This window comes from Sinocyclocheilus rhinocerous, unplaced genomic scaffold (assembly GCF_001515625.1).
Source record: "Sinocyclocheilus rhinocerous isolate Xijiao unplaced genomic scaffold, SAMN03320098_v1.1 scaffold1542, whole genome shotgun sequence".
Classification (NCBI taxonomy): domain Eukaryota; kingdom Metazoa; phylum Chordata; class Actinopteri; order Cypriniformes; family Cyprinidae; genus Sinocyclocheilus; species Sinocyclocheilus rhinocerous.
In genome coordinates, this window is record NW_015666540.1 from 225664 (window position 1) to 251627 (window position 25964).

Sequence of the window (25964 nt, forward strand, 5' to 3'; positions counted from 1 at the left end):
CGATTTTCTCAATATTTAGATTTTTTTGCACCCTCAGATTCCAGATTTTCAAATTGTTGTATCTCGGCCAAATATCAATGGAAAGCTTATTTATTCAGCTTTCAGATTACTTTTTTTATGTCCAGGGTCACATATATTATATATGGCAAACATTTAAAAACACCTAAAGCTTTGCTGAACATTTAATGGTCTTAATATTTCCATTTATAATAATTAAATAAAGCTTTTTTTTCTTTCTATTGTCCAATTCCAAAAAACAAAAGTGACGCAACCTACTATTATAGTAATGAATGGAACTTTCACATGCAATTGCTTGACACATAAACCATGCATACTTGTTGTTAATGTTTACTTTGTGCATTCAGTTTAACAGCATTAAAGAGGGCAGATGTTATTTTGCATTTAAACACTATGTTCTTACTTCATCTGTGCAAAAAATGCTGGTCCCTGAATGAGCCCAATTGTATAGCATATTTAATTCAGCTGTTCAGATACTGTTAATGGTATGATCCATTTCAGGCGTGGCCAAAATTACAAAGTATTATCAGTCAGAGCTAGAAAGTCTTCATATTTACAGGTAATGCATCATATTATGACTATACTACTTTCTCTGTCCCCCAACATCTTGTTTTGACATGCTTTAGGGTGGTGAGACCCCCCAAACCCTCTCCTCAAGTTCACACATTGGTTAAAGAGAGAGAGAGAGTGAGAGAGCATGTATTTTTAAAAGACTGGTTGGGTGGAGTTCTGTGGCCTCTTGCCCTTCACCGTAACACCACTCCACTATTTATACCCAACACCACCCAGCCCAAATAAGGGGGTTTGGATGCATAGCATCTGAGTGTGTGTGTGATATGCTATACATGTTAGTGTAAATTCTTTGGTCTCTCTGAGTTTAACAGCTGTGTATGTGTGAGAATGCATATGTGAGAGTGTGTTTGTGTCGCAGTCTGTGTTTCTGTGTTGCTTAGCGTGTGTTTTTCACAAACCATTCCTGACATTCCTGGCAGCGTAGTACAGTCTTTTCAGTGTGTCGTCCCCCAGCACAAGTGTTTTAGAGGGAGAATGTGTCTGGTGAAACCAGAGACCTTTTCAGCATAGCCACTAAACACGAATTACGATACGAATGTCCGTCTTGAAATATCTTTCCATCTCAAACGGCTTTAAAAAAAAAGTGCTGTGACTTCTGATCCATAACCACAGCATAGCTTCCATGCAACATGTGAAGGTTTGCATTAGACCACTGTGAACCTGACCAAACACTGTCAGACGCTTAATGTTGTGTATGAAACATCTAACTGTGGAACAGATCTCCGTGCTAAAACATAATATGGAAAGAGATCACCTGTCCTAGACTGACCGGAAACTCCCGTTTAAGTGGTCATATCTCCTCGGCCAGACCGCTGCAGCTACAGGGGGACGGCCAGTCAGCATAAGAGGAGGACTTGGTCTGTAGCCCAGACGTCTCTCTTGAGCCTTTAAACCACCTCAAACGTGCAGACATGAATACACACTGCATACTGCACCATCCTGGGGCCAGGTAAACACCTTTGGCTTCTTAGCCTGACTGTACTCCGACACACAACACACACACATGCTGAGTCAAGCAGAATCCTGTGTTACAGACGAAAATGGATTGAAAGGATATTTATGACATTGCAGACATTTATGTGAATAAATAGTGTATTTTACACTTGATCCTTCTATTTCCTGCTTCTCTCTTGTTTTTGTCTTAGTAATAAAGTATAGACGGCAAGGAGGCTGTGACTTATTTGCTGGATTTTAGAGAAAAACGCCAACTAATTATTTTCTGTCTCATCACAGGAATTCACTAGATTGTAAAGGACCTGTTTCCATTACGCCATATTCTGTGGAAACAAAGAAATGATTATTAAAAGTTGTGATGGATACCAACACGTTTTATCCTCCGTCTTCTCATGCACCAGAACCACCTTATTCATCACTGTAATGTGACAAGCCCCATTTCCCTGATCCATGTTCAGGCACTGGCTGCTCTCCCTCTGCCAGGTGATTTCTGTCTTTCTGCTCTCATTCCCTTCTTCTTCAAGAGATTCTCCTATAGAACATCAGTACATTCTCAGTCTGAGTAATCAGACCTTTTTCATTATTTACTCACCCTTATATTGCTTTAAACCTGTATGCTGTTATTTTATCTATAGAACAGTATTTTGAGGAATGTTTGCACTGCTCTTTTCCTTACAATGACCAGGATAAAAATAGTTAACACAGCCTATACTATATTGTATTATATAGTAACATTCAAAAGATTGGAGTGAGTCATTTTTAAATTTTCTTAAAATTTAAGAAATTAAAATATTTACATTTAATTAAACACATTTAATAGATTAAATGACAGTAAAGACATTTCCAATGTTACAAAAGCTTTTCTTTTGAACTTTTTATTTATGAAAGTATCCTGAAAACTGAAGTAATGGCTGTAGAAAATTCAGCTTTGCTGTCACCGGAATGAATTTTGTTATGTAAATAATATATATATATATATATATATATATATATATATATGAGTGTGTGTGTGTTAAAAATCCTATGATAACTTGTGTTTGGTGACAAGCACTCGAGTGTCAATGGTGTGATTTATTGACGTCCATGCTGCATCAAACGCTGTATGATTTGAGAACTGCAGAATTTTAATTTATGGGTCAACAATTCCTTTGAACTGCCTTAAAGGTAGTTCTGCATTTCCCAGCTGTTCTAGATGTCATAATGATACAATAGAAAGTGCATACAGTAAGCAGTTTAATTTTACCATCATAAATTGGTCAACTTTTAAAATGATTTGTAAGAAAAAGTATTAAGTAGTGATGCTTTAGTTCTAATAATAACCACAGAGTGATGAAAAGTCTTGATGCAGTGTTCATACTTCAGTACTACAGCATTAGTGTCCTGAAACTTGACAGAATTCTAGGGCTTTCTGTTCCACTTATGTTAATGATGAATTTTAATTTCTTTCAGTGATCTGAGTTTTTAGACTTGTCATCTAATGAGAGAGACTGTGGTAAAAGCACTGTACATTGTTTTTGTGTCTCTCCTTGCAAATTTAGTTTGGAATTAAACTCACTAGAAATAACATGTAACATGGCATTGCATGATGTTATAGTTAAGAAGTTGTGGCATAATAAATGTCATTGCATTATAGACCTCGTAGTTTCTTAATTTCTTTTCCTTATTGCCTCTAATTAACCGTTTCCTCATTTTTCTCTTTGGCTTTCCTACAAACAGCTTTCCACAAGCACAGTATATGTGCCTTTAGTCATGTTTTTTGCTCTATTTAGGGTTTGGCTTTTTTTTTTCTTCCTAGAGAGAGATGTCAGTTATTGCCACATAAAACAGCCCTGTAGCTCATCTGGAACATCTGGAGCTGAGCATAACATATTTAATTTTCAATTAAGGACATTCTTGCAGAACCTTTTAGAATTTGCCTCATGGAATTGGGAAGTGTAGTATATTTCCAGCTACAATACAGAGACAAAATGCAAGGTACAATTGTTTGTTTGTTTGTGTCATATATACAGTATTGTATTACTATATAACAATATGGCAGATAATCTCAGAGTTTCACAGTTGTTGTAAGCAGCACTTGCACTCAGATGGTTTGAGGAAGTCCCTGATATAACACTGGATATCTTTTGTAATGATGCAATTCTTCCTGGAAACTCAAGAAGATGAAGTTGTATTTTTTAATGTCATAGTTTCCAGGAGCATAGCCATCATTGAAGATGTGTCATCACTTCCAAGCTTAGTCACTTCCAAGCTTTAGGATGTTTGTTTGTTTTCCAAATGTTACCTTTGGTTCCTATATCAGGCTCATAAAAAAGACTTATAATATAGACTTGATAGAATATATGGACACCACAGGGAGACTTTTAAGTCTCCTGCCAATACTTTTTTTCCCAGATACTTTTTTTTTTTCAGAAAGACTCTAACAATCTCACAAGTTTCTCCTCTAGAGTTTCAGAAGAGATCTGAACAGTTTCTCAAACCTATATTCAGATTTGCAAAGAAACCAAATACTGTTAACAAAATTCAGATATTTCAAAAAGGGCTCAAATATTTCTTCCAAAACTAACTTTTCTGAGCTCTGCTATCTGGATACTTTTTAAAGCTCTATATTCTTTCTATATGTCAGCAATTTCCAAATTGTGTCGAATCTATTATTTTATCTGTCTGTTATGAGAAACATCTGAGAGCAAGTTGATACTTAAATAAAACTGATACTTAATCACAACTTTATGTATGTAGTGTACCCACTTTTTTTGAACTACGTGTGTTATTGAGCTTCATGACTTATTGAATAAAATAATGGTTTTATATGGAGTTTAATAACTACAATATTTTAATATGTTTAATAACAATATTTATTAAAGTTCAAGTTCTTCACATATTTAACTTGATTATACTATTATTTAAATTAATCCGTTACTGTTCATACTCTTGCAGTTGAGTGCTTGGCCAAGAGGGAGTGATGGGAAAACGTTTAGCAGGAAGTACATCCAATTTTTACATTTCCTGTTCTCATCCACACATTTAAGATGGATTTGGTTTGTTTCGGTTAGAGCTCATACTCTCAGTTTAGAGGATTTAAGTAAATACTTGTCTTAAAGGGGTCATATGATGCGATTTTAAATTTTTCCTTTCGCTTTGTAAAAATCGGCACGTTTCAAAAAGGCGGGGCATAGAGGAGGAACAATAATGTACAGTATGTGGAAAATAATGTGTTTTTTTTACTTTAAACTGCATAAACACATTTCATTACACCAAATACACAAAATAATGTTCTTTTTAGCAGCATCATATGACCCCTTTAATCATTTCTAATATATACAGTATCTGAGGGTCTGGTTGCCCTCCAGTATGGAAAATTTCATTAGTTGTTGCCCTCATTGTATTCACTCATTCTAAGATATTTGCTATTGCAGAGTGAGCAAGAAAACATACACATGTGCAGCCTATGTTATTTAGAGCTGGAGGGAGTGGTTGTGGCTGTCTTTGTGAAAGTGTGTGTCTATATGAGAGGGAGATAGTGAGAGAGAAAGCATACTCAAGAGCGGGTGACTTCCTCACATACATTTCCTGTTTACTCCTGTTGGCCTGTATCTGTGGCTTTCAATCAAAGTCTGTTTTTTAGGCCACTCTACAGTGCAGTGACAGTGACACTGGGTTTGGATATGTACGAGTGCATTTTCTGAAGCACAACTCGTAGTTTTGTTAAATGTTATTTACTTACTAGAGAGGTTTAAACACAAATCAAAGCCAAGCCATATTGCACCATGTAATTATGCGTAAACTTTTGTTTGATTATGTTTATATACTGCACACACATTAAGCAGTATGTTTCAGTGAAGGGTGCATAATTTTATACTTCTGCTAGGATAGCATCATTTCTTAAATGAACAGTTGACTCTCTGCTTTGGGTCATGAAGTCACTGTAAACATTTTTTTAAAGGATGCACCAATATTAAAAATCTATTGAATATAAATAAGCCTATAATTAGATTCATTTTATGGTTGATAACCACACTGTAAAAAATGATTGTAATTTTAATGGTAAAAATGCTAATGTGAAAACCTGTTTCTAAGTTTTTTCTTATCAGCTATGTATATTAATTTTATGTTACATCTTATGTTGTTAAATTAATGTTTATTGCATTATTTTAGTGTCATGTGTGGTTATAATGGTGTTTGTGTGCATGACATTGTGTGCACTTTCTGTATTAGTTTTTTACCTCAGCTTGTGGTAAAGCTACTTGTGATGAGCTTTGATTGATGTGGCTTTATGATAACCACCTGTTTTTTGGTGGTTGTCAGTGTATTATAAAGGTAAAAAACAGATTTTAGCACTTCAGTAGGTTGGTATTTCAACATTATATATCAGAAATATGCCTTTTTTGTTTGCTCTAAATTTAATATATCTAAAAACCTTAATCATTGCTACTGTATTTTTTAGTTTCGTTCTGCAACCAAACATTGTGATGCAAGCACAAGCTCACCAGCTGCAATGACACATAATGAACTGTCATTTTAAGAGCGGAACATGGTATTTATAAGCACAAATGGCTTTTTCAGAAGTATTTTAAAAAAATGTCAAAGAGATCAGAGACTTCAACTAAACCCTGTGTAACATCATAGCACATCCTGTGCACAGTAAGTTACAGCGGACAACCGTAATTCAAAATATAGGCAACAATTCATACGTGCTAAATATATGTATCCCATGGAACACCTCACATCCTCTGAACTGCAACTGGCCACATTGTAAAAGGATTTGAATCATGTATAGTCTCTCCACAGGCCACTATAGCTACAGGGTAGAAGTTCCCCATATGATGATAAATCTATAGTAGCAAAACCAATGTTTAACACTATTTCGATCTGCTCCATAGACAAACACAAAATTTTCAACATAAACGGATACAGATGCGTCAGACGTAGCAGTAGCTCTTTATAGTAAGTGTTGCCGTTAAACATCTGATAATTATGCATTATGTTAATGACAACAGGACATAATTAAGATAAAGAAAATTCATGTTTCAGAGCTCAGAGTTAAAGCACTTACTAAGGGGATTTTGGGCTGCACGTGACAGAGATTCAGATCACCACCACATGTGTCCTGGCTTTATGAGCGAAGACTCATTCATCATGACAATGAGGCAGAGCTGCTGTGTCACTCTCTCTCTCCATCTTCAGGATCTTGTCAGCTAGACTTGGAACTGCATCATGTTTTGAGTACCAGGAAATTGAGATTGAAGCCATTGCTGCTGTCTTATGAATCCCAGTACCATTACATTTACCAAGCAATCAGAGGTTATTTTGTAAGTAAAGCTGTCCAAACTCAATGCCGGGTTCAATACTGGGCTGAAAATATGCATTACACAAAGTATAAACAACTACCCCAGTTGACCTGCGGGATCACTTCACAATTTCTAGTGCTGACAGGTTTGCTTGATGTATGAATGGCCTCTTCGTGTTTTTGTCGGGACTCCAGTGAGATTTTTAATGCGCTGACGGCTCTGTTTGACATACACAGATTCCAGCACATGTATGGCCAATTCCATATGGGTCTGCCATGCCTCCCAAAACTGTGGGAAACTGTGAAGAGTAGACTAGGTATGTGTACCTGAACATGAATGGATGCATTTCTTAAGAGATGTTTATAGAAGACATTCTTGCATCTTATGAAATAATTTAGCTTACTATTAGACAACTACCGGTAGTTCACTATTGTGACCAAACATTGCTCTGTGTGTGGCAGTACATTGTAAGTTGTGGCTGCATTGGCTATAGGGAGATGTATTTAAAGACACATTTAAAGGCATAAATGCCACACCCTCCCTTTTACAGTCAGTATACTTGCTGAAATGAAAATACCTCAGAGTTAACAACCCAACTGGGTTTCTGTGTGTCTTGTTGCTTAGGAAAGTAAAGACCCTGCAGCTTCTTCTGCCATCATGTGTTATGTTTTCGCCTTGCTACTGATGCTCTCTTAACCTTGTGGTTTATGGATGTCACAAGCTTGTTTTGTACATGTGTACCGCTGTACATTACACTGAAGACCGGAGCAGCCCTGGTAAAAGTGACTGTGAGTCTATGGGGATGGATCCATTTCATTCACAGTTGAGGAAACTTACAACTGTTGGCACTCGGTATACTCCAGTGCTTACTCAAATCCCATGGTAATTTCCTTTGGGTTTTACTTAGTAAGCCACGTGCATGTGCGTAAGTGCACTAGCATGTGTGTCGGCCATTTGTGTTAATGTCATTGTGGCTCCAGGCTCCAGTCAGAGTGTATTAAGGTTTCATACACTGGTTTTTGGTAGTAACCTTGAGTTGCACCTGTGCTTATGAAATACTGTCTTACTTGATTAAATTATTTATTGTATTTTTGTTTTCTGCCAATATGTTAGTTGTAGATGTATGTGCATTAGAGGTCAAAGGTCACATTTGAGTAGGCCATTTTTAACAGGCTGTTCCTGGTTTATCCCAGGTGCTGCTCAGATGCACTTGGCCAACCCCAGAAACGAGTTCTGTGTGGGCGCCAATGATGAGAAAAACATATGATAGTGTTTGGATTCGATGACTTGCTACAAATGTTGCTATTTTGCAAAGTAATAAAAATAAAAAACGTCTGCTTTAGAGGAAATCTGCAGAAAAACTGAATGGGATCTCCCTTCGGACAGTTTATTTAGCATATTTCCTGTCATTAGGAGCAGACGAAAGAGTTTGAAGCTACAATTCAGTGCTGTATTCACAGGGGTCCGCCACAGTTTATCTTTTGAATGGCACCTTTGGGGATGACTGTGAAGAGGAAGTCCGATTTAAAAATTCAGTTGATTTCAAGAGTGACACGAGCAAAAGCGTAGATTTGTCACAATGCAAAATTTAGTAAAATTTTACATTTGCAGTTTCATTTCATGCATTTAGCATTTCTGTACAGTAAAGCGTGGGGTTTGGATACACAAGGTCATGATTTCGTTTGCCAGGGAATGTATAAATTGATGATCTGTCATTTAAGATTTTAGCTACTTGCAAATACTATATGTCCAGAAAAAGTCATAAAATCCAGAGTTTTTGATATTCCTAGATTGCACTTAAGCAAATCATAAAGTCCCTGATTAGTGGTCTAGTTGTAAATGGTTTCATGTGGCTTCTTTTGTAGGCAAGCATGGGAAAAAACACAGGTCAATTTATGTGGCCACAGCGCTGCACATATCCTGTAAGGCAAGGCCAAGGCCAGAGCAGGTGAGCAGAGGTATGTACAGTATAGCCACTAGCCAGTTCACAGGAAATAACGCACATGAAAACCAGATGCTCCTGAATTGTTCCTGACCCCTACCTACTTTCTGTTATCCTCACTGGATGAATTTTTCATGAACCATCTGAGAAATGTAACCTTATACCGAGCAGCCAATTTCTTTCTGGTTGTACTTATGGCTTTTGTTAATATGTTTGGGTTTCATGTTTTCCGTAAAAGCAAACAGAGTAAATGTAACATCATGAGCTTGAATAAGATCTTATTCTTTGTCATACAACATTTCCTTTTGAACTAGTTCTGATTCAATTTCTGATTAGTGGTGGTTTAGATCTAGAAAATGTGTGTGACTTCGTTTTACCTCCTCTTATATGAGATGCAGTTGTTTGACATTTATCATGACCACTGGTTACAGAAAAGACGGATGCATATTATAAATTATTCAAATCATTTTTATTTTCATTGCAATGGTCATTATTTTTAAATTTAGTAGTTTCCACTTAGACAAAATGTATTAAAGGGGTCATATGATGCTGCTAAAAAGAACAGTATTTGGTGTAATGAAATGTGTTTATGCGGTTTAAGGTAAAAAAAACACATTATTTTCCACATACTGTTCATTATTGTTTCTCCTCTATGCCCCGCCTTTCTGATATATATATATATATATTACAATACAAAATAAATGATTTTTATTTTATTTTAATGTATTTTAAAATGTAATTAAAATGTATTTTTTCAGCAGCCATTACTCCAGTCTTCAGTCATGTGATCCTTCAGAAATCATTCTAATATGCATATTTGGTGCTCAAGAAAAAATTATTGTTATTATTATTATATGTTAAAAGCAGTTGTGCTCCTTATTAAAGGTGACAGTATAAAATGACAGCAAAGATATTCACATTGTTACAACAGATTTCTATAAACTTTACATTTAAAAAAAAAATCCTATACAATGTACAAAGCTTTCCACAAAAATGCTGAACAACTGCTCAAATTAATATTCGGCGTGCAATGAACTGCAAAGATCTCCTGGTCATTGTGTGGGGAGCACTGGACACTACAAATGATGTTATGTGTGGCATAAATGTGGTGTACTTTTTAAATCAAAGCCTCACAAATTAATCATAAGAGGTTGAACCAGTCATGCCCATGCTAACATTAGATGCAAGCCACCTTATAAATCCTGACACAGCTTTCTAGACTCCTTCAAGGACTTAGACCTCACTCTGTGACGGTTCCTAAAACAACAAAACGTAGCAATTATTTATAAAAAAGGAAAGCAGATGTCCATCATGTCTACCACATTTGGCAGGTAGTAACATGGTCAGACCTATAGAATAACAGTCCTGGGTGGAGACTCTTAAACCCCCCACTGTCATTAGACTGATGGGCTTAATTTCGGGCCACTCCTACATGCTAAATCAAAGGGTTGAGTGAAGTCCGACCACATATGGCTAGAAGCACTCGTGTCACCACACAGAATGAGAAACATGCACGCTGCTTTATGCCATGGGGGGAGTGGAATATGATGGTGTCTGAAATAAAAAAAGAAGTCTCTGATGTTATTTAAACAGGGTGTGTTTAACCAGACTGATGTCATTATTTCAGGACCCTCTAACCCTCAGCCATATGTTCTTGTCTCAGTGGTGTTAGTGCTGCCTACACACCAGCAGGAGTGTGAGAGTACATAAGTGTGCTGTCAGCCTGTCTGTCACACACTCACTAAAGCACTTACTTCATTGAGTACGGTGCAGGTGTAAGACAATGAGATCAGTTGAGACTTTTATAAGGTCTTAGTTCAGACATGTTCTGGCAGTTATGGACTGAAGCAAGTACCTGGAGCTAATTTGGGATGGAAACTGTTAAATCCTGTTAATAATCAAATCACTATGATGACTCTTATTTATATTATTTAGCTATTTTTTTAATCTACATTTTTCAAGCTTGCTCAAGCTTGAATACATCAGCTGTATCAAAGTTTTGATGAGTTTAAGAGCAATTTAAGTAAGTTTTTATTGAAAAATTTGAATTTGGGCAACATTGGTTATTGAAATGAAAGTACTTTAAATTCCATTTAATTTCAAGCAAAAAGTATAGGAAATTCTGATTATAATGGCGTCTAACTTAAAGATGACACCAAATAAACTCTAAATACAGCAATAAATTTAGAAATGGGTTAGAAATAGATATTACAATTTTGCTGTCACTTACAGACCGCAGGTGAGTTTTGTATTATCTTTAGCATTTATTAATCTGAATGCAGGTATGTTGTGAGAGAGGTTGTGTAGGTATTATTTTGTGAATTATGAAATACCATTATCGCGCCTTTTTTCAATGTTTTAATATGAACATCAGAGCACTTTATGTAGAAAGATTTTAGTATTTTTTGCCCAATTTCCATATAGTTGTGAGGGCAATCCATTAGTATGACAATATGGTTTTGTGAAATTTTGCGGCATGCACATCTGAGTGAAGAAAATATATATTACGTCTATTTTATGGAAGTCAACACATTTATTTCATTGAGGGCCATCAATCGACAACAGGTTCACACTGACATTGTTTGCTTTGGATGGTTGGCTTGCTTGTTCCCTAAAATCAGATCAAATCAGCTTTTGAGTTCACAAGAATGCTGAGCCAGTGCCAGATGTTTTTTGCTTTAATCGTCGTGTTCAGAATGTCCTTCAGTGCTCAAAGGTCTCAAGAATGTTCTACCTGTGGTCACAGATTATTGCAGGATGTGATCTGAAAATGAGACTGTAGCCAACTGCTTTTGTGTTTCACAGTACCTCACAACCGAGACGTCGATCCTGTGCGGCTTCCTGCTTTCGTCTCTGGAGTATTTCTGGCTCTCCTCATCTCTAAACCATACTTTACAGAGCCACCAGTTTCATAACTCAAATTAAACATTACATGCCGAAAGAATACGTTTATGGCATTCCGACACAAACAACAGCATTCCTAAGCCAAGCCAGATGCGTAGAGAAAATTCCATTTCAGAGAATGTTTTGCATTATGAAAGCCAAAAAAGGCTACTTTTATGTGAAACGATTGATTTTATTTTCATATGTTCCTGCTGGGGACTATGCCAAGTTAGTGGCTTTTTCCATCAGTGTCATTATGACTTTTTGTGTCGTAATTATAGGTTATTAATGATCCTCTCATAACCAAAGCAAACATTGAATCGGCTACAACACAACCCATGAACAAAGTTGACAGAAATTTACAGCTGTTTGATTTCTTTCCAGCCTTCGCCCACTCTCTGTTTCATGCAACTGGCCCACTTTAATCATTGCAGAAGTCCTCTGTCTGTACATTTTTGCATTTCTACTGCTTTAGTCTCCAATTATTTCCAAGCCTGGCGACCTGAATGACTCTCCTGGAGTCTGGGAATCTGACCCCAGAGGACTGCAGCCGGGACGGGTAGTTAGTGGAGGTGCTAATTGGCTCTGAGGGGTTATGAAGGTCCAGTATCAGATGAAGTGAGATGCAGACCAAAGCCTGGACAGAGGGTGCCGTCGTGGGGGGTGAGCAGGGCAATGGGGCTTTCAGTGGATAATTGAGCAAGCCCCCACAAACTGTGTAATCCTGATGGTCCTGACAAGTACATTTTAGGACAAGGTCATACTGAGGCCTAAATGGGCAATTTTAACAGCAGTATAGAATGGACTTCAGTTGAACATTGAAATGCTGAAATTGTAACACTTTTGTCTTTATATTTTGTTACTATCAACTAATCCTTCACTTAGTCTGGAAAATGGTACAAGATAGTAAACTCACCACATGTTTATTTTCTTTTGGTTTCAGATGTTTTATTTCAAACCATTTGAAAGAAACTTACCATAAAAACTCTTTAAAAATGCACTGACTGGATGAGTGGACTGAATCAAGCTTGTGTGTCACTCCGCAGCATATGAGTCCACATGAGTATAGTGTACATAGTGTGCATGTTTAAGAAGACATATGGCCCCATTAACAAGATCTCCGTGCTGACAGCAGCCACTAAAACAGGAACATGAGGTCTTCTAATGGATTACAGAGAAACTGAGATATGTTATACAGGATCTATTTAGATCCCCTTGACCTCGATTTGGGGTCAGAGTTTTGGTATCAAACAATAAAGACATTTTGTCATATTACACACTTTCTAATTCAAATAAATGTTTTTTTTTATCTAATCAAAGAATCCTGAAAAAAAAATATCATTGTTTCTACAAAAAATATTGAGCAGCTCAGCTGTTTTTAACATCGGTAATAATACATATAGAAGTGTTATTTGAGCACCAAGTCAACATATTAGGATGATTTCTGAAGGATCATGTGACAGTAATGGCTGCTGAAAATTCATCTTTGCCATGACAGGAATAAATTACATTTTAAAATTATTAAATGCATTAAAAGTTGTTTTAGATCGTAATTATATTTCACAATATTTTTACTGTATTTTTGATCAAAAAGTTAGACTTCTTTTAAAAACATTTAAGAAACGTACCGACCCCAAACTTTAAATGGTAGTTTATATAATTTAGTAAACACAAGAATTATGCTTTAGAAGAGCATTTTTACTTATACATGCATATAGTGTGGCACATATTGAAAGATGTTACATTGCGGACACCATTCGTGTTCTGCATATCACCTTCCGTTCAGTTGTGATTTATCTGTGCCGAAACTATTTATGATTTATGAATTCTTACTCCGAGGATGAGAAGAGAACGCATCGATCTTTGTCTATGAATATCTCATTTTTTACTCACCCTCATACTGAGAAAGTTGAAGATAGGCTGAGAAGTATAGCAGCTCTGTGTTGCTGGGTATGTTATTTATTCAGCAGACAGACACAGCCAGTGCACAACAGATAGCAGTGCACCTTAATGTGCAAATGAAAATACTGTCATAATTTACTCACCCTCATATCATTCCATGACTGCCTTTTTTGCTTGAAACACAAAAGGAAATGTGTAGCTTTCGGAGTTGTTCTATTCAACACAATAAAAGTGAATGGGGACCAGCTCCAAAAAGGCATAAAAGCACCATAAAAGCCAAGTCCATGTGACTTATGCACTATATTCTTTAAGTCTTCGAAAGCCATACGATATTTTGTGTGAGAAACAGACCAAAATGTAGTTAATTCACTAAAAATCTAGCTTGACAGCTGTGGCCACTATTCACTTTCATTGCATGGTACAGAGCAGCTTTCACATTCTGCAAAAAATATTTGATTTTGTGTTCCAAAGAAAGTAAGTCATACAGGTTTTAAAAGACATGAGGGTGAGTAAATGATGAATTATCATGTTTTGGATGAACTTTCCATTTAAATGGATAGTTCACCCAGAAATCAAAATTCTGTCATTATTTACTCACCCTCAAGTTGTTCCAAACCTGTAGGAATTGCTTTCCTCTGCTGAACATAAAAAAAGATATTTTGAAGAATCTGGGTAACCAAACAGTTTCTGGTCCCCATTTTTCACACTATTGAAGTCAATGGGGACCAACAAATGTTTGGTTGCCCACATTCTTCAAAATATCTTCTTTTATATTCAATAGAAGAAAAAACCCATAACGGTTTGGAACAACATGAGTGTGAGTAAATGATGACAATTTTAGTTTCTGGGTGAACTATCCATTTAACACAGGAAGCACAGCACTGATTCCAGCGTGCCATCTGGAGTGGAGGTTAAAAAGAAGACCCTTGTTTGAGATGAAAGAATGTCTCTCCTCCTTTTTAGCCACTACTGTACCACAGAAGGAGTTGCATTAAGAGACCGTTTCTCTCTCAAAACCCTCATAGCGGATGTCATCTAGCTCCCATGCGTATTTCCAGTGCTGATACATCTCAGCTGCTGAATCTGCTCTATTTCAAAATACAGTTTTTCACTGAATGCACTAAAACATTTTGTTTTGTCTACATTGCTCTCTAAGCTTATGATTTCCTAAATAACAGATGTTTTATGTAAGCAGCTCACTCTGACACTCAATTTTCTTTTCACAGGAGAATCCACTTTTGTTGACGACCACGGGCCTCCTACACCAAGGGTAAGTTGTTTTTTGCAATATCGAACTTGTTTTCTGTCTCTTGTTTTCCTCCAATTCCAAATGTACTTCACAAAATATCCCTGTCTTCAATTGTCCTGTTATTTTGGCCTTCTCACACTAGAGGAAATCATTTCAAGACTTAGTGTTTATTGTAGACTTATTTCCTCAGATTTGACAGTAATGGAAGGTCTCACACACACACACACACACACACACATTCACACATTCACATTTAACAATCCGATGAAATGGTTTGACGATTGCAGCTTTATTTCCTGTGTTGATGTGTTTGCTAATGAAAGAGGAAGTTTAAGTGGTACAAATTGTAGAGAGTTTTATTAATAGCCAGTAGACTACATCACTGCCTGGTAAAAACATGCTAAATTAAAAATAAATTCGTAAATAAAAATTTTTTGCTCAATTTGTCTGGAAGAAGAAAAAAAAAATATTTATTTTATTGTATTTTATCAACTTTTGGAGTATGCTAGCATATAACAGACATGGACTAAAAGCCCCAAAATACTTAGAAAAATTATTTTAGTTTTTTTATGTTTAAAATTGTCAGGGTCAACAAAGGGTTAACTCAACACACACTCATGACAGTTTATCTCATCAGCGCTTCCTACAGAGGAACGACAGCTCTGTTTGCTGATGCACAGATTAGAGAGAGAAAGCGTGAAATAGCATGAGTGGAAAGAACAAACTTAATTTACAAGGAGTGTCATTACACGCACTCTGCAAAAGAGGTTAAACCCAGTGACAGTTTCAGCTGGGTTTACTCAGAGGATGAATGATGAAACTGCTTCTTAATAGTAGGGTTGAAGCCATCACTGTGGTTTGTCTATGGTTTTTATAGAGACTTGTTGAAAAACTAGTCATTAGATGTGTTATAGGACACAGTTGTTTTAAGATGAGAGTCTTGAAGCACTTGTTACATGTGCAAAACTCACTCGGTTTAAATTCCTTGTAGATTTTAAATTATTTATCACTGTGATTGTAATCAGTGTTATAATCAGTGTTTTGTGGTTAAAAATATCTGTGGAGAATATCTTCTCTGCACTACATGTGCTATTTTCCATCTCTTTGTTTTTTGTGTCTTTTCTATGAAATGGGTTCAAATGATTCAGAGACTCTGGAATGCTGAAATTATTCATTGACTGTATTGAGAACTGTGCAAGTGCACACGCATATGACAGAAGAGTCCAGAAGAGAGCTGGAGAGGAGGGTCCACCCATAAAAATACTCTTGTGAATTTTAGCTATAGCTCTGTACAAATGTAAACTGTACAAACAATGTTTTATTGTTTCTAACTAGAGGGAAGTTCTGACATTTCCTGTATTGAATAAACACTCGAGAGACCTCAATGCCACTGTAAAATAAATTTTTATTTACAATTTATGTAATATCCTGCCTCACGTGAGCAGTGCTGTAAATACACCATCTGGTTTGTTAAAACAATTTCTGACAATCATAGCAAATTGTTTTAGAAAGTGTTTAGCAATGTCAAAGGGAAAGTTTTGTAGTATTATATTTTATAGGATCTTCTCTAAACAAGCTAGACTTGGAGTAACAATGGATTTGTGAGTGTGTATGCATTGCAGAGTGTGTGTGTGTATATACTTTATATGTGTGTGTGTATATATAGACAGAATCACCTCACAAGTGATAATAACAAAACATTTAAAAGATGTCTCACCCTAGAGACAGATGTGCACAAGAATGTGGTTGAAACCACATGTGTATATATAAAAAATGTATATATAAAATTTTACAGCTAAGACTAAAACAGTTGGAAAATATAACTTCCTGAATTTGAAAGTAATGTAATCAAAGTCCAGTTCAATGTGTGCATGTGTATAAATCATCCCCCTTTCTACCAGGACTACTTTTGTTCACTATAAAAAGATATACCTGTCTATATAAATCTTCACTATTTTCCTAGGTAATAATGTTTAGTGTGGATCTGTACAGTTTGGGAAAGTCTTTGGTAGCTGAAACCCCCGCAGTTACTAAACGACCCCAAGCCAGCAATGATGACAACCAGTTTTAACATCTCACAGCTGTGGAAAAACAAGCTTAGAGTCTGTAAGCACACAAACTATGAAGAGATGTTTACAGATTTATCAAGAGCTCCACATATTTAGGGTGCACACAAACATACTACAAAAATGCAACAGCAAACTATATCAGTTTCAGTTTTATCAAGTAGCCACTAACAGCATCTGTAAAGCATGTAAGCAACATCAAGGTCGTAACTTCGATATGTGTGCCTGTACTGATTATGTACTGTTAAATAGAAAATCGAATGCTTTGTGAATTGTTTTGGTTAATACTTCTGCTAAATCCATCAGTTGACACAACCATTCAAAAGTTTGAGGTCATTTAAACGTTTTTAATGTTTCTGAAATGATCTCTTACTCTAGCTTACCAAGGTTGCATTTGTTTGATCATAAATACAGTGAAAACAGAACTATTTGAAATATTATTACTATTAAAAATAACCTTTTTTTTAATGTAATTTATTTCTATAATGGCAAAGCTGAATATTCAGCAGCCATTACTCCAGTAATCCAGTAATCCTTCAGAAGTCATCCTAATTTTGTGACCCTGATTTTGTGTTCAAAACACATTTCATGCTATCAAAACTTTTTGTGCCATTAATTCAGGATTCATTTTGATGAATAGAAAAAAAACAGAACTATTTGAAATATTATTACTATTAAAAATAACCTTTTTTTTAATGTAATTTATTTCTAAAATGTCAAAGCTGAATATTCAGCAGCCATTACTCCAGTAATCCAGTAATCCTTCAGAAGTCATCCTAATTTTGTGACCCTGATTTTGTGTTCAAAACACATTTCATGCTATCAAAACTTTTTGTGCCATTAATTCAGGATTCATTTTGATGAATAGAAAGTTGAGAAGAATGCCATTTATTTGAGATAAATAGATAGATAGATAGATAGATAGTGTATACAGATGGACATTTCCTCAGAGTAATAATGAGCTAAGAGATGTTACGTAGAAATGACCAGAGAAGGAGGGAAATGAAGATTGAGTGAAGGAAAACGGGATGGGGGAGAATTAGCAAGGCAGCTGGGCTCACACAAGGCCTCTTATGTGTGTGTGCTCATGAGATGAAAAGAGAGCATTTTCTGTGAACTTGAACCGTATTTGTTGTTTTGGGAGAGTGCTGTACCACACTATGGAGTGTAATACTGAGAGAGAATAAATAATGAAAGGAATGAGGGGGTCTCGTTTAGCTAGTGTTTACAGACCTGAATAAAAGTAAGGGTGACTGTTGTAGTCAAGTTAAAAACCGTGTCACACATTCAAACATAAACACAAAACATCCTGTCTCACTGTTTTTGACACAAATGTTTTCTCTCAGGAGCATTTCTCATACAAACACACACACACACACAGGGGACAAAGAAGCAGTTCAAACCCCAATTTCATCTAGGATGCTGGCCTACAGGGAATTCCATTCTTCCTTCCACATTGGATGTTCATCCAGGAATTTACAAATTTCCTCCAACTCTCTCTTAAAGAACTATTCTTAAGGTTGTGTGGAGTAGGGAGTAAAGATCTGAGCGAGCTGGAAACGGGAAGCTTTTAGTTCCACACCTGAGCTACAGTATCACCATTGTGTCATTGAGTGGGACACTTAAAGGGATAGTTCACCCAGAAATGACATTTCTGTCATTATTACTCACCCTCATGTCATTCCAAACCTGTAAGACCCTTCGTTCATCTTCAGAACACAAATTATACGATACTTTTGATGAAATCCTAAAGCTTTCTGACCCTCCATAGACAGCAAGGGTACTACCACGATCAAGCTCCAGAAGGTTAGTATGGACATCATTAAAATAGTCCATGGGACATCAGTGGTTCAACCGTAATTTTAAGAAGCTACAAGAATACTTTTTGTGCACAAAGAAAACAAAAATAATGACAACAAGTCATGCGTGTGGTGCTGCTAATGTAGAACACTCATGCGCTGAGCCTGCGTCGCATGTGTCGTGATACTCTCCAAAATGGCGCTAGGGTGACGAGTTTTCTTTGCACACAAAAAGTATCCTCATAGCTTCGTAAAATTATGGTTGAACCACTGATGTCACATGGACTATTTTAACAATGTCCTTACTGTGTTTCTGTGCCTTGACAATGGTAATACCCTTGAAGAAAGAAATTCATACAGGGTTGGAATTTTAATTTTTAATGAGCTATCCCTTTAAGTACTTGTTAGTAAAAACAGGAATTATTATTCATAAATATTTAAAAATACTTGTTACAGACCTTCCAAAAGCCTTCTTTCTTTCTTTCTAATTGTGTCCACTAATTTATTTAGATAACTTTCGCCATCACCCAGCATCCAACAGTACTTGAATACAATATAAAAATTTTGTCGTTTAGAATTGGCCAGACTTTCAATATTGTTCATTTCCCTTTTTTTTTTTTTTGTTCTTCCTAATACCTATGTATTTCTATGTCTGTGTGTCTAGGAGCTGCCATTCCCAAGTCAGGTGATCTACAACAGGGTTGGCAAGTGTGGAAGTCGAACAGTCGTCCTGCTGCTGAGGATTCTGGCAGAAAAGCACCAGTTTAACCTGGTGTCCTCTGACATCCATAACAAAACCAGACTCACAAAGCATGAGCAGGTCAGTGTGTGTGTATGAGGCAACTAATGCTTCTGAGAAATTGTATAGCAAGCAAAAAGTATAGCAAAATAAAAAGCATACTATGATGAAAACTGATGTGATTGAATAAAGGTGTTTGCCAAGGGAAATGCTTGCTGAATGCCAGCAGCAATGAAACGCATCCGAATGGCACTCATTGTGGAGAAAAATACACACTTTCCTCCCTTGCGGAGAGGAAACGAAAACATTCTGTCATCCCGTTTGGGTCGAGTCAAACCGTCACACCTCCACACCGCTAAAATCAACCTATGAAAAGTTCAAATAAATAAGCTGATTAAATAACGCTCATATACGTTTGTTGAGCGGGAGAGGGAAATAAGTGACTAACGTGAAAATGAAGAACTTTTTGACTGGAAATCTGTCCATATCCCGGAGTACACTCATAATTCTGTCTGGATATTATGGGACCTTTTTGAATAAAATGATTATGTGAGTGATACATTATTCATAGGTTTTAGAGAGTAAACTGGTTAGATGTACAGTAAATACTCAAAGCTAATATTAAATGTGTGTGTTTACAGTGGTAAGCTCTGAACACATACAGGTTTCATTGCCATCAGAAAAACTAACTGGTGTGTGTCCAGACAGATAGAGCTGACAGAAAAAGCTGCATGATTGTAATAAGCAAATCCATCAATAAGAAATTTTTAACTTTGAGCTAAAATAGAGTTCTCAATCTATATAATTAATTTCTCCAGTAAAAACGTTTTGACTGATGGAGCAAGTTTTTTTTAATAAACGGATTAAATTACTTAATAAACAAGTATTTGACATCATGTTTTGATTGGATTATTGATACAGACGTCAAGTTTAATCATCTAATAAACCATTGACAATGCTTGGAAAATTAAATTATCCTATAGGCTTTGTCCATAATTAGCATAACTTTCCTTGTGCGCATTAAGTGCATTTCCAGTACTTGTTTTCTCTGGCAGATAGCTGTGATTGTGACTGATTACCTATTTGTGGCCTTGGAGCATCTGCACAGTCTCCTAAACAAATGCAAATTTCACTGCAGGATAAGGGTCATAAAACTCTCATTTAGAGAAGAAAGTGTATTTGTGTGTATAGAGGGAATGTTCAGTCTGTTTTTAACCGACCTTTCAACAAGACAAGAACAAATGAACCTCCTCTACATTCATAATCTTCACATTGTTATGTGATTGTGTAGAACAAGGTTTTGTTATTAAACGGATAGATTACACAAAAATGAAAGTCTGTCAACTGCCAATTAATATAACTTACTCGCCCTCATTTTGTTGCAACCTGTATGGCTTTCCCTCCATGGAACTCAAATGGAAAAGTTCTGAAGATTCTGCTGTTACAATAAATGGAGACCATCATAAAAGTGGTCCATACGATATGTTGGTCTTTAGTGTTACTTTCGGTCATTGTAAGGCAGGTGTGTCTAAAATAAATTCCTACAGTGACCTGACTTGTGTAACAGTAAGCAAAATAAAGCATCGGACTCTTGTGTTCCGTTATGTTATTCTAATAAGATATTTTTAATTCGCCTCAATGCACCAAACCACTAACTGTTTACCCAACCTGAGGTGTAACTTATGATGTGATTCAACCAACACCTCTTTTATCATTACTTAGTACAGTGTATGGTCATCTGTCTGCCTATATAACCGTTTATGGAACAGGACATTTTCTCATTAAGATGATGTCACTACTTCAGGTTGTTACAGACTTTGTGTGTTTTGGCTTTGACGCAGCATTTGATAAAGGATTGAAGCTTGAGCAGAGCACTTGTTACAGTGTTGTTAGCTGTTTGACAGAGATGTGGGCCAAGCAGCACAAAGAGGTTTAGGTTTTGGTATGAAATCTGAATTCTGAGGGTGGTCTTTCCCAAACTGGAAACTTCTGGAACCTATTGTTGAGCACTACAGGAAGCTGCGCTCTACACACCGTCCTGGCACACCAGACCAACATTACGCCATCCCGTTCTTCATATGGCGATCCGTTATAGGAATTGTTAAGTCTCCTTATGCCTGTCTGTGTATGTTTTTAGAGACCGTAACATGCATTTAGGGACACATGGGCTCTATCAGAGCTGACTGGGGCCACAGCTGGCCCTCATTAGGAAACATTAAGGTAATGAGAAGTCAGCCTCATCAGATGACCTAATAACTTTCCACTGCACCATGCACTATCCAAGTGAGGAATGTTTTCTTGGTGTGTGTGATTCTGAAACTTGGAGAGACGAGGTCTGTTTGCAGTGTTTTTGCATTTCTGGTTTAATTTTTTTAATGGATCCACCTAGGGCTGCCACTAACGACTATTTTTATTTCGATTAATCTATCGACTAATTTGTCGATTAATCTAAACGATTAATTTCCCACAAAAAAAATCAACTATTTTACTTTTTAATTTTACAAATTTCTATGAAATCCTTTTTTTAAAGCAAAAGTAAAGTGCAACAGAGTGCAAGAAGCAAGTGTCCATCTCATAGTCCAAATCACTGAAACCAAAGTTCAGTATTATAGTGTAAGAATGACAACATATCCATGTGTTCTAGTCTACTAATAATACAATTATAATAAAAAACACTTTTTAAAGGAGTATTGACCAGAAATGTTATTTACCAGAATTTATTTAGGAGAAAAATGTAAATGTGCAGTATTTCTGAAAAAAAATGTTAAAATACATAATGTATTATAAACAACAGAGCTAACATACTTTTCGCATTATAACAAATGCCTGCAGAGGGCGCCAACGGCCTGATGATTATTTTTACACATTGCTGCCCGATCTGTTTGTTTAATATTTACCAAGCATAATTTTATTCAAATGTCCACTTAATCTTTAATATTTGCCCATTTCTTTAGGAATAGTCGAATAAAATCGATGAATCACGACAGCACTAGATCCACCGCTGTTTCTGAAGAATTATTGTTTTATAGCAACTGAAGAAAGTGTAGCACACGTATGATGTGGTTGTGTTCTCATATGCTGTACAAAATCTGTTGGACAGTAGTTTTAATTAGTTGTCTAGTTATGTCTCAGTTTACGAGTGTTTTATTTATTTGTTTGACAGGAATAATGTATATAGTAAGTACTTTTCATGTAGCATACATGAAATACATGAAATTGTATTATTACTACCAGATATAACTTTTTGAATTGGTGCTCTGCGATTGTATTAACTTGTTGAACCCCATTGCTGTTTGTTTTGTTAAATTGTCAGCGTTGTTGGATAAAGAGATGGTCATGAATGGTTATGTAACATGCATTTTGATCTGTTTATTTGTGTTGATTTTTTTGCCAGGTGGATTTGATGAGAAATATTAGCACTATTACGCAGCCTTTTCTGTACACCAGACATGTTCACTTTCTCAATTTCACAAGGTAAGCAAATCAGGAATTATTTATCTGAATGTATCTGATTAATCCAAGATAAAAATGCAGCCAAACATTGGTGAACAATTCAGTGCTTATCCTCTTTGTCTCTTTCTTTCTCAGATTTAGGATAGAACAGCCTGTCTACATAAACATCATCAGGGATCCCATTAACCGTTTCCTCTCCAATTACTTTTTTCGTCGTTTTGGGGACTGGAGAGGAGAGCAGAATCACTTGATCCGCACACCCCAGATGAAAGATGACGAGCGATATCTGGTCAGAGGCTGTTTCTAAATCCCTCCCTTTTTTTTTCCAAATTCCTGTTTCTTTATTATTTTCTGACATTTTTGCTTGTGTTTCAATGTTGGATTCATATAGGGATGCAGCAGTTCTCAGTGTAGTGAGCCCTCAGTCAGCACAGGTCCAAACATAAACATTTGAATGCTGATGTGAAGGACAGACTGTAGTTCAGTGTGCTGCAACCAAGCTACATAAGACTAGTAATTTACCTATTCAAACATATATGAGCTGTACGTATATGCATACAAGTTTACATAGCAAATAGCAGAGTGACCATTAAGTGTCTTGACTTGGGGACTGTATTTCCTGTTGAAAATGAATTTATTGCACAATGAGTGTTTGTGAGAGAGAGTGCAAGAGTCTTATGTTTGGAAATTAGCTCAGACAATGTGAGCAGAATGTTCAGGAATTGATTAGTCATGCTTGCTTTTATTCAGTCAAATCAATTATTGATTCAATTAATCAATTATTAATTGCTAAACGCTCTCTGATTTGGATTTGGGGGGAAAAAAACAGCATGGATGCTGAAAGTCAAGACAATCACATGAAAACTTGGCACTGCTGGAAGAATCAGTCGACTAAGGATTGTGACAGAATTATGGCTCATATCTGGTATTCATAAAACATAAATGGCCAGTTTCCCAGACATATTAATCTGGAACATTAACTGGGACTTTTTTCTTTAGGTTACTAGTTAATTCAGTCCAGGCCACTTTCTCTGTTAACTCATCCTTTGCTCTGTTTAGGAAGGTGAGATTTATGAAAATTTATTGTAGGGGTCAAGGTTTGGTTAGTTAGCTTGATTTAGTTAGCCTCTGCTGGCAGATGGTGTTACTGTTACTATAGCATCTTGTTATCTGGTTAAGCATCTTTCTCTATTGACGGCCAATCAATAATATTTTATAGATATATATAGCCTATATATAGAGAAGAGAGAGAGAGAGATTTTTTTTTTTAGGTATTTATGTATATACTCTTTTAAAAATTTGGGGTCAGCAAGATTTTTTTGAAAGAAATTTATACTTTTATTCAACAGGAATTAGGGATGTAACGATTAACCGCGAGCCGGTTGAAAATCGATTTAAATATGTGACGATTCAAATCAGTTGAGATGGTAAACAAGTCGCCATTTAGTTAGGGGTAGGAGTTTATATGAATGTATGTCTGAGGGGAACTTACTGTCTTTCGATGGTATTTTTTATTTTCCTCTTGCCTCTGTATAATGCATATCAGGGCTGCAGGCTCATTCTTCCCACTGGTCGCTCTTTTGCAACTAACTTTCTCAGCTGGTCGCACGAGCACATGATTAGTGTTGCTTTCGTCAACGAAAATTATGACTAGATATCGTCGTCAACGAACCTTTATCACGTGACGAAAACGAGACGAGATGAGTGAATCGTTACATCCCTAACAGGAATGCATAAAATCGATTAATATAATAAGTGATTACATTTGAAATACATTTATAATGATACAAAAGATTTCTATTTCAAGTAACTGCAATTTTTTAAAGTAACTTTATATTCATCAAATATTTCATGGTTTTTACAAAAATATTAAGCAGCACTTATAAGAAATGTTTCTCAAACAGTAAATCATCATATTAGAATGATTTCTGAAGTGTCATGTGGCACTTAAGACCGGAGTAATGATGTTGAAAATGCAGCTTTGTGAGCATCTTTATGATTTGTAATCTTAAAGGAACACACACGACACAGGCCAAAATAACACACAGTAGCAGTTCTATTACGATGGGAATTGAACTTCTCTTAGTTAATGAGAGACTACAGTAATTATAATCAGAACTTCACCATATAGAATGCAACCTCCTCTTAAGATCCCCTCTCCTCCTGGAGGCCTGGTTAACCACATCTCTGATTTCTATAGTTTAGGATTATTGTGGCTTGTGATCTATCTCACACTAAACATATCTGTTTGCTTGATTATGTGTCTGTAATAGCTGGGCCCTTTGTCAGACCTGAGCCTTCAGATGGTATGCTACTGAAGTTTCATTTTTGATCTTTCCTTTTGAATTTAATTTAATTATTATAATCTGTGACGTACTGGGAAATTCCCCACAATCTGCATGGATGTGCACACCCACACATACTCAAAGCTGTAGAATAACTGAAGATTGCGAAGTCATCCTATTAATTTGAAGCAAGTGAAGGGAGTTTCTAAAGTGTTAGTTAGAGCATTAGAGAATGTCCATGTATATGGGGAGGGGGACTTTCTCAACTAGTGTGATTGCAATTTTACAAGCTGGTTTCCTTTCAATGCTTAAAGTGTGTTTGTGTGTATAAGTGTTGCTTGGTTGATGGGTCAGTGGCCCAGTCTCAGCCGACCCTTAGGTGTGAAAAACACACACATATACAGAGAGAGAGATTTGACACATTTGAATACATTTGATATCATGATCTTAAAAACCTTTATATTTCAGGTCTTCTGCTTAAAATGAAAAGGAACACTGCTGTTCAAAATAAGCCTTTAATGCTACATTTATTTATTACAACGGCTGCATTTATTTAACCAAAAGTGCAGTTAAAACGGCAATATTGTGAAATATTATTAGAATTAGTGAAACATTTTTTTGTGTATTTTAAAATGTAATTTATTCCTGTGATGGTAAAGATGAATTTTCAGCAGCCATTACTACAGTCACATGATCCCACAGAATCATTCTAATATTCTAATTTGGTGCTCAAGAAACATTTCTTATTATCATCATTGTTGAAAACAGTTGTGCTGCCTAATATTTTTGTGGGAACCATGGGAAAATTTTGTTCAG

The 25964-nt window shown here is 36.2% G+C and overlaps 1 protein-coding gene across 1 annotated transcript in view; it reads left to right on the forward strand.

Moving 5' to 3' along the window:
* Window positions 1–25964, forward strand: part of LOC107732646 (uronyl 2-sulfotransferase-like) — a 52437-nt gene that overhangs the window by 19290 nt on the left and 7183 nt on the right. The window contains exons 2-5 of the mRNA XM_016544048.1: window positions 14784–14827; window positions 19336–19491; window positions 22805–22884; window positions 22999–23152. Coding sequence (XP_016399534.1) covers window positions 14784–14827; window positions 19336–19491; window positions 22805–22884; window positions 22999–23152 — 434 coding nt within the window. The remainder of the gene's footprint in view (window positions 1–14783; window positions 14828–19335; window positions 19492–22804; window positions 22885–22998; window positions 23153–25964) is intronic.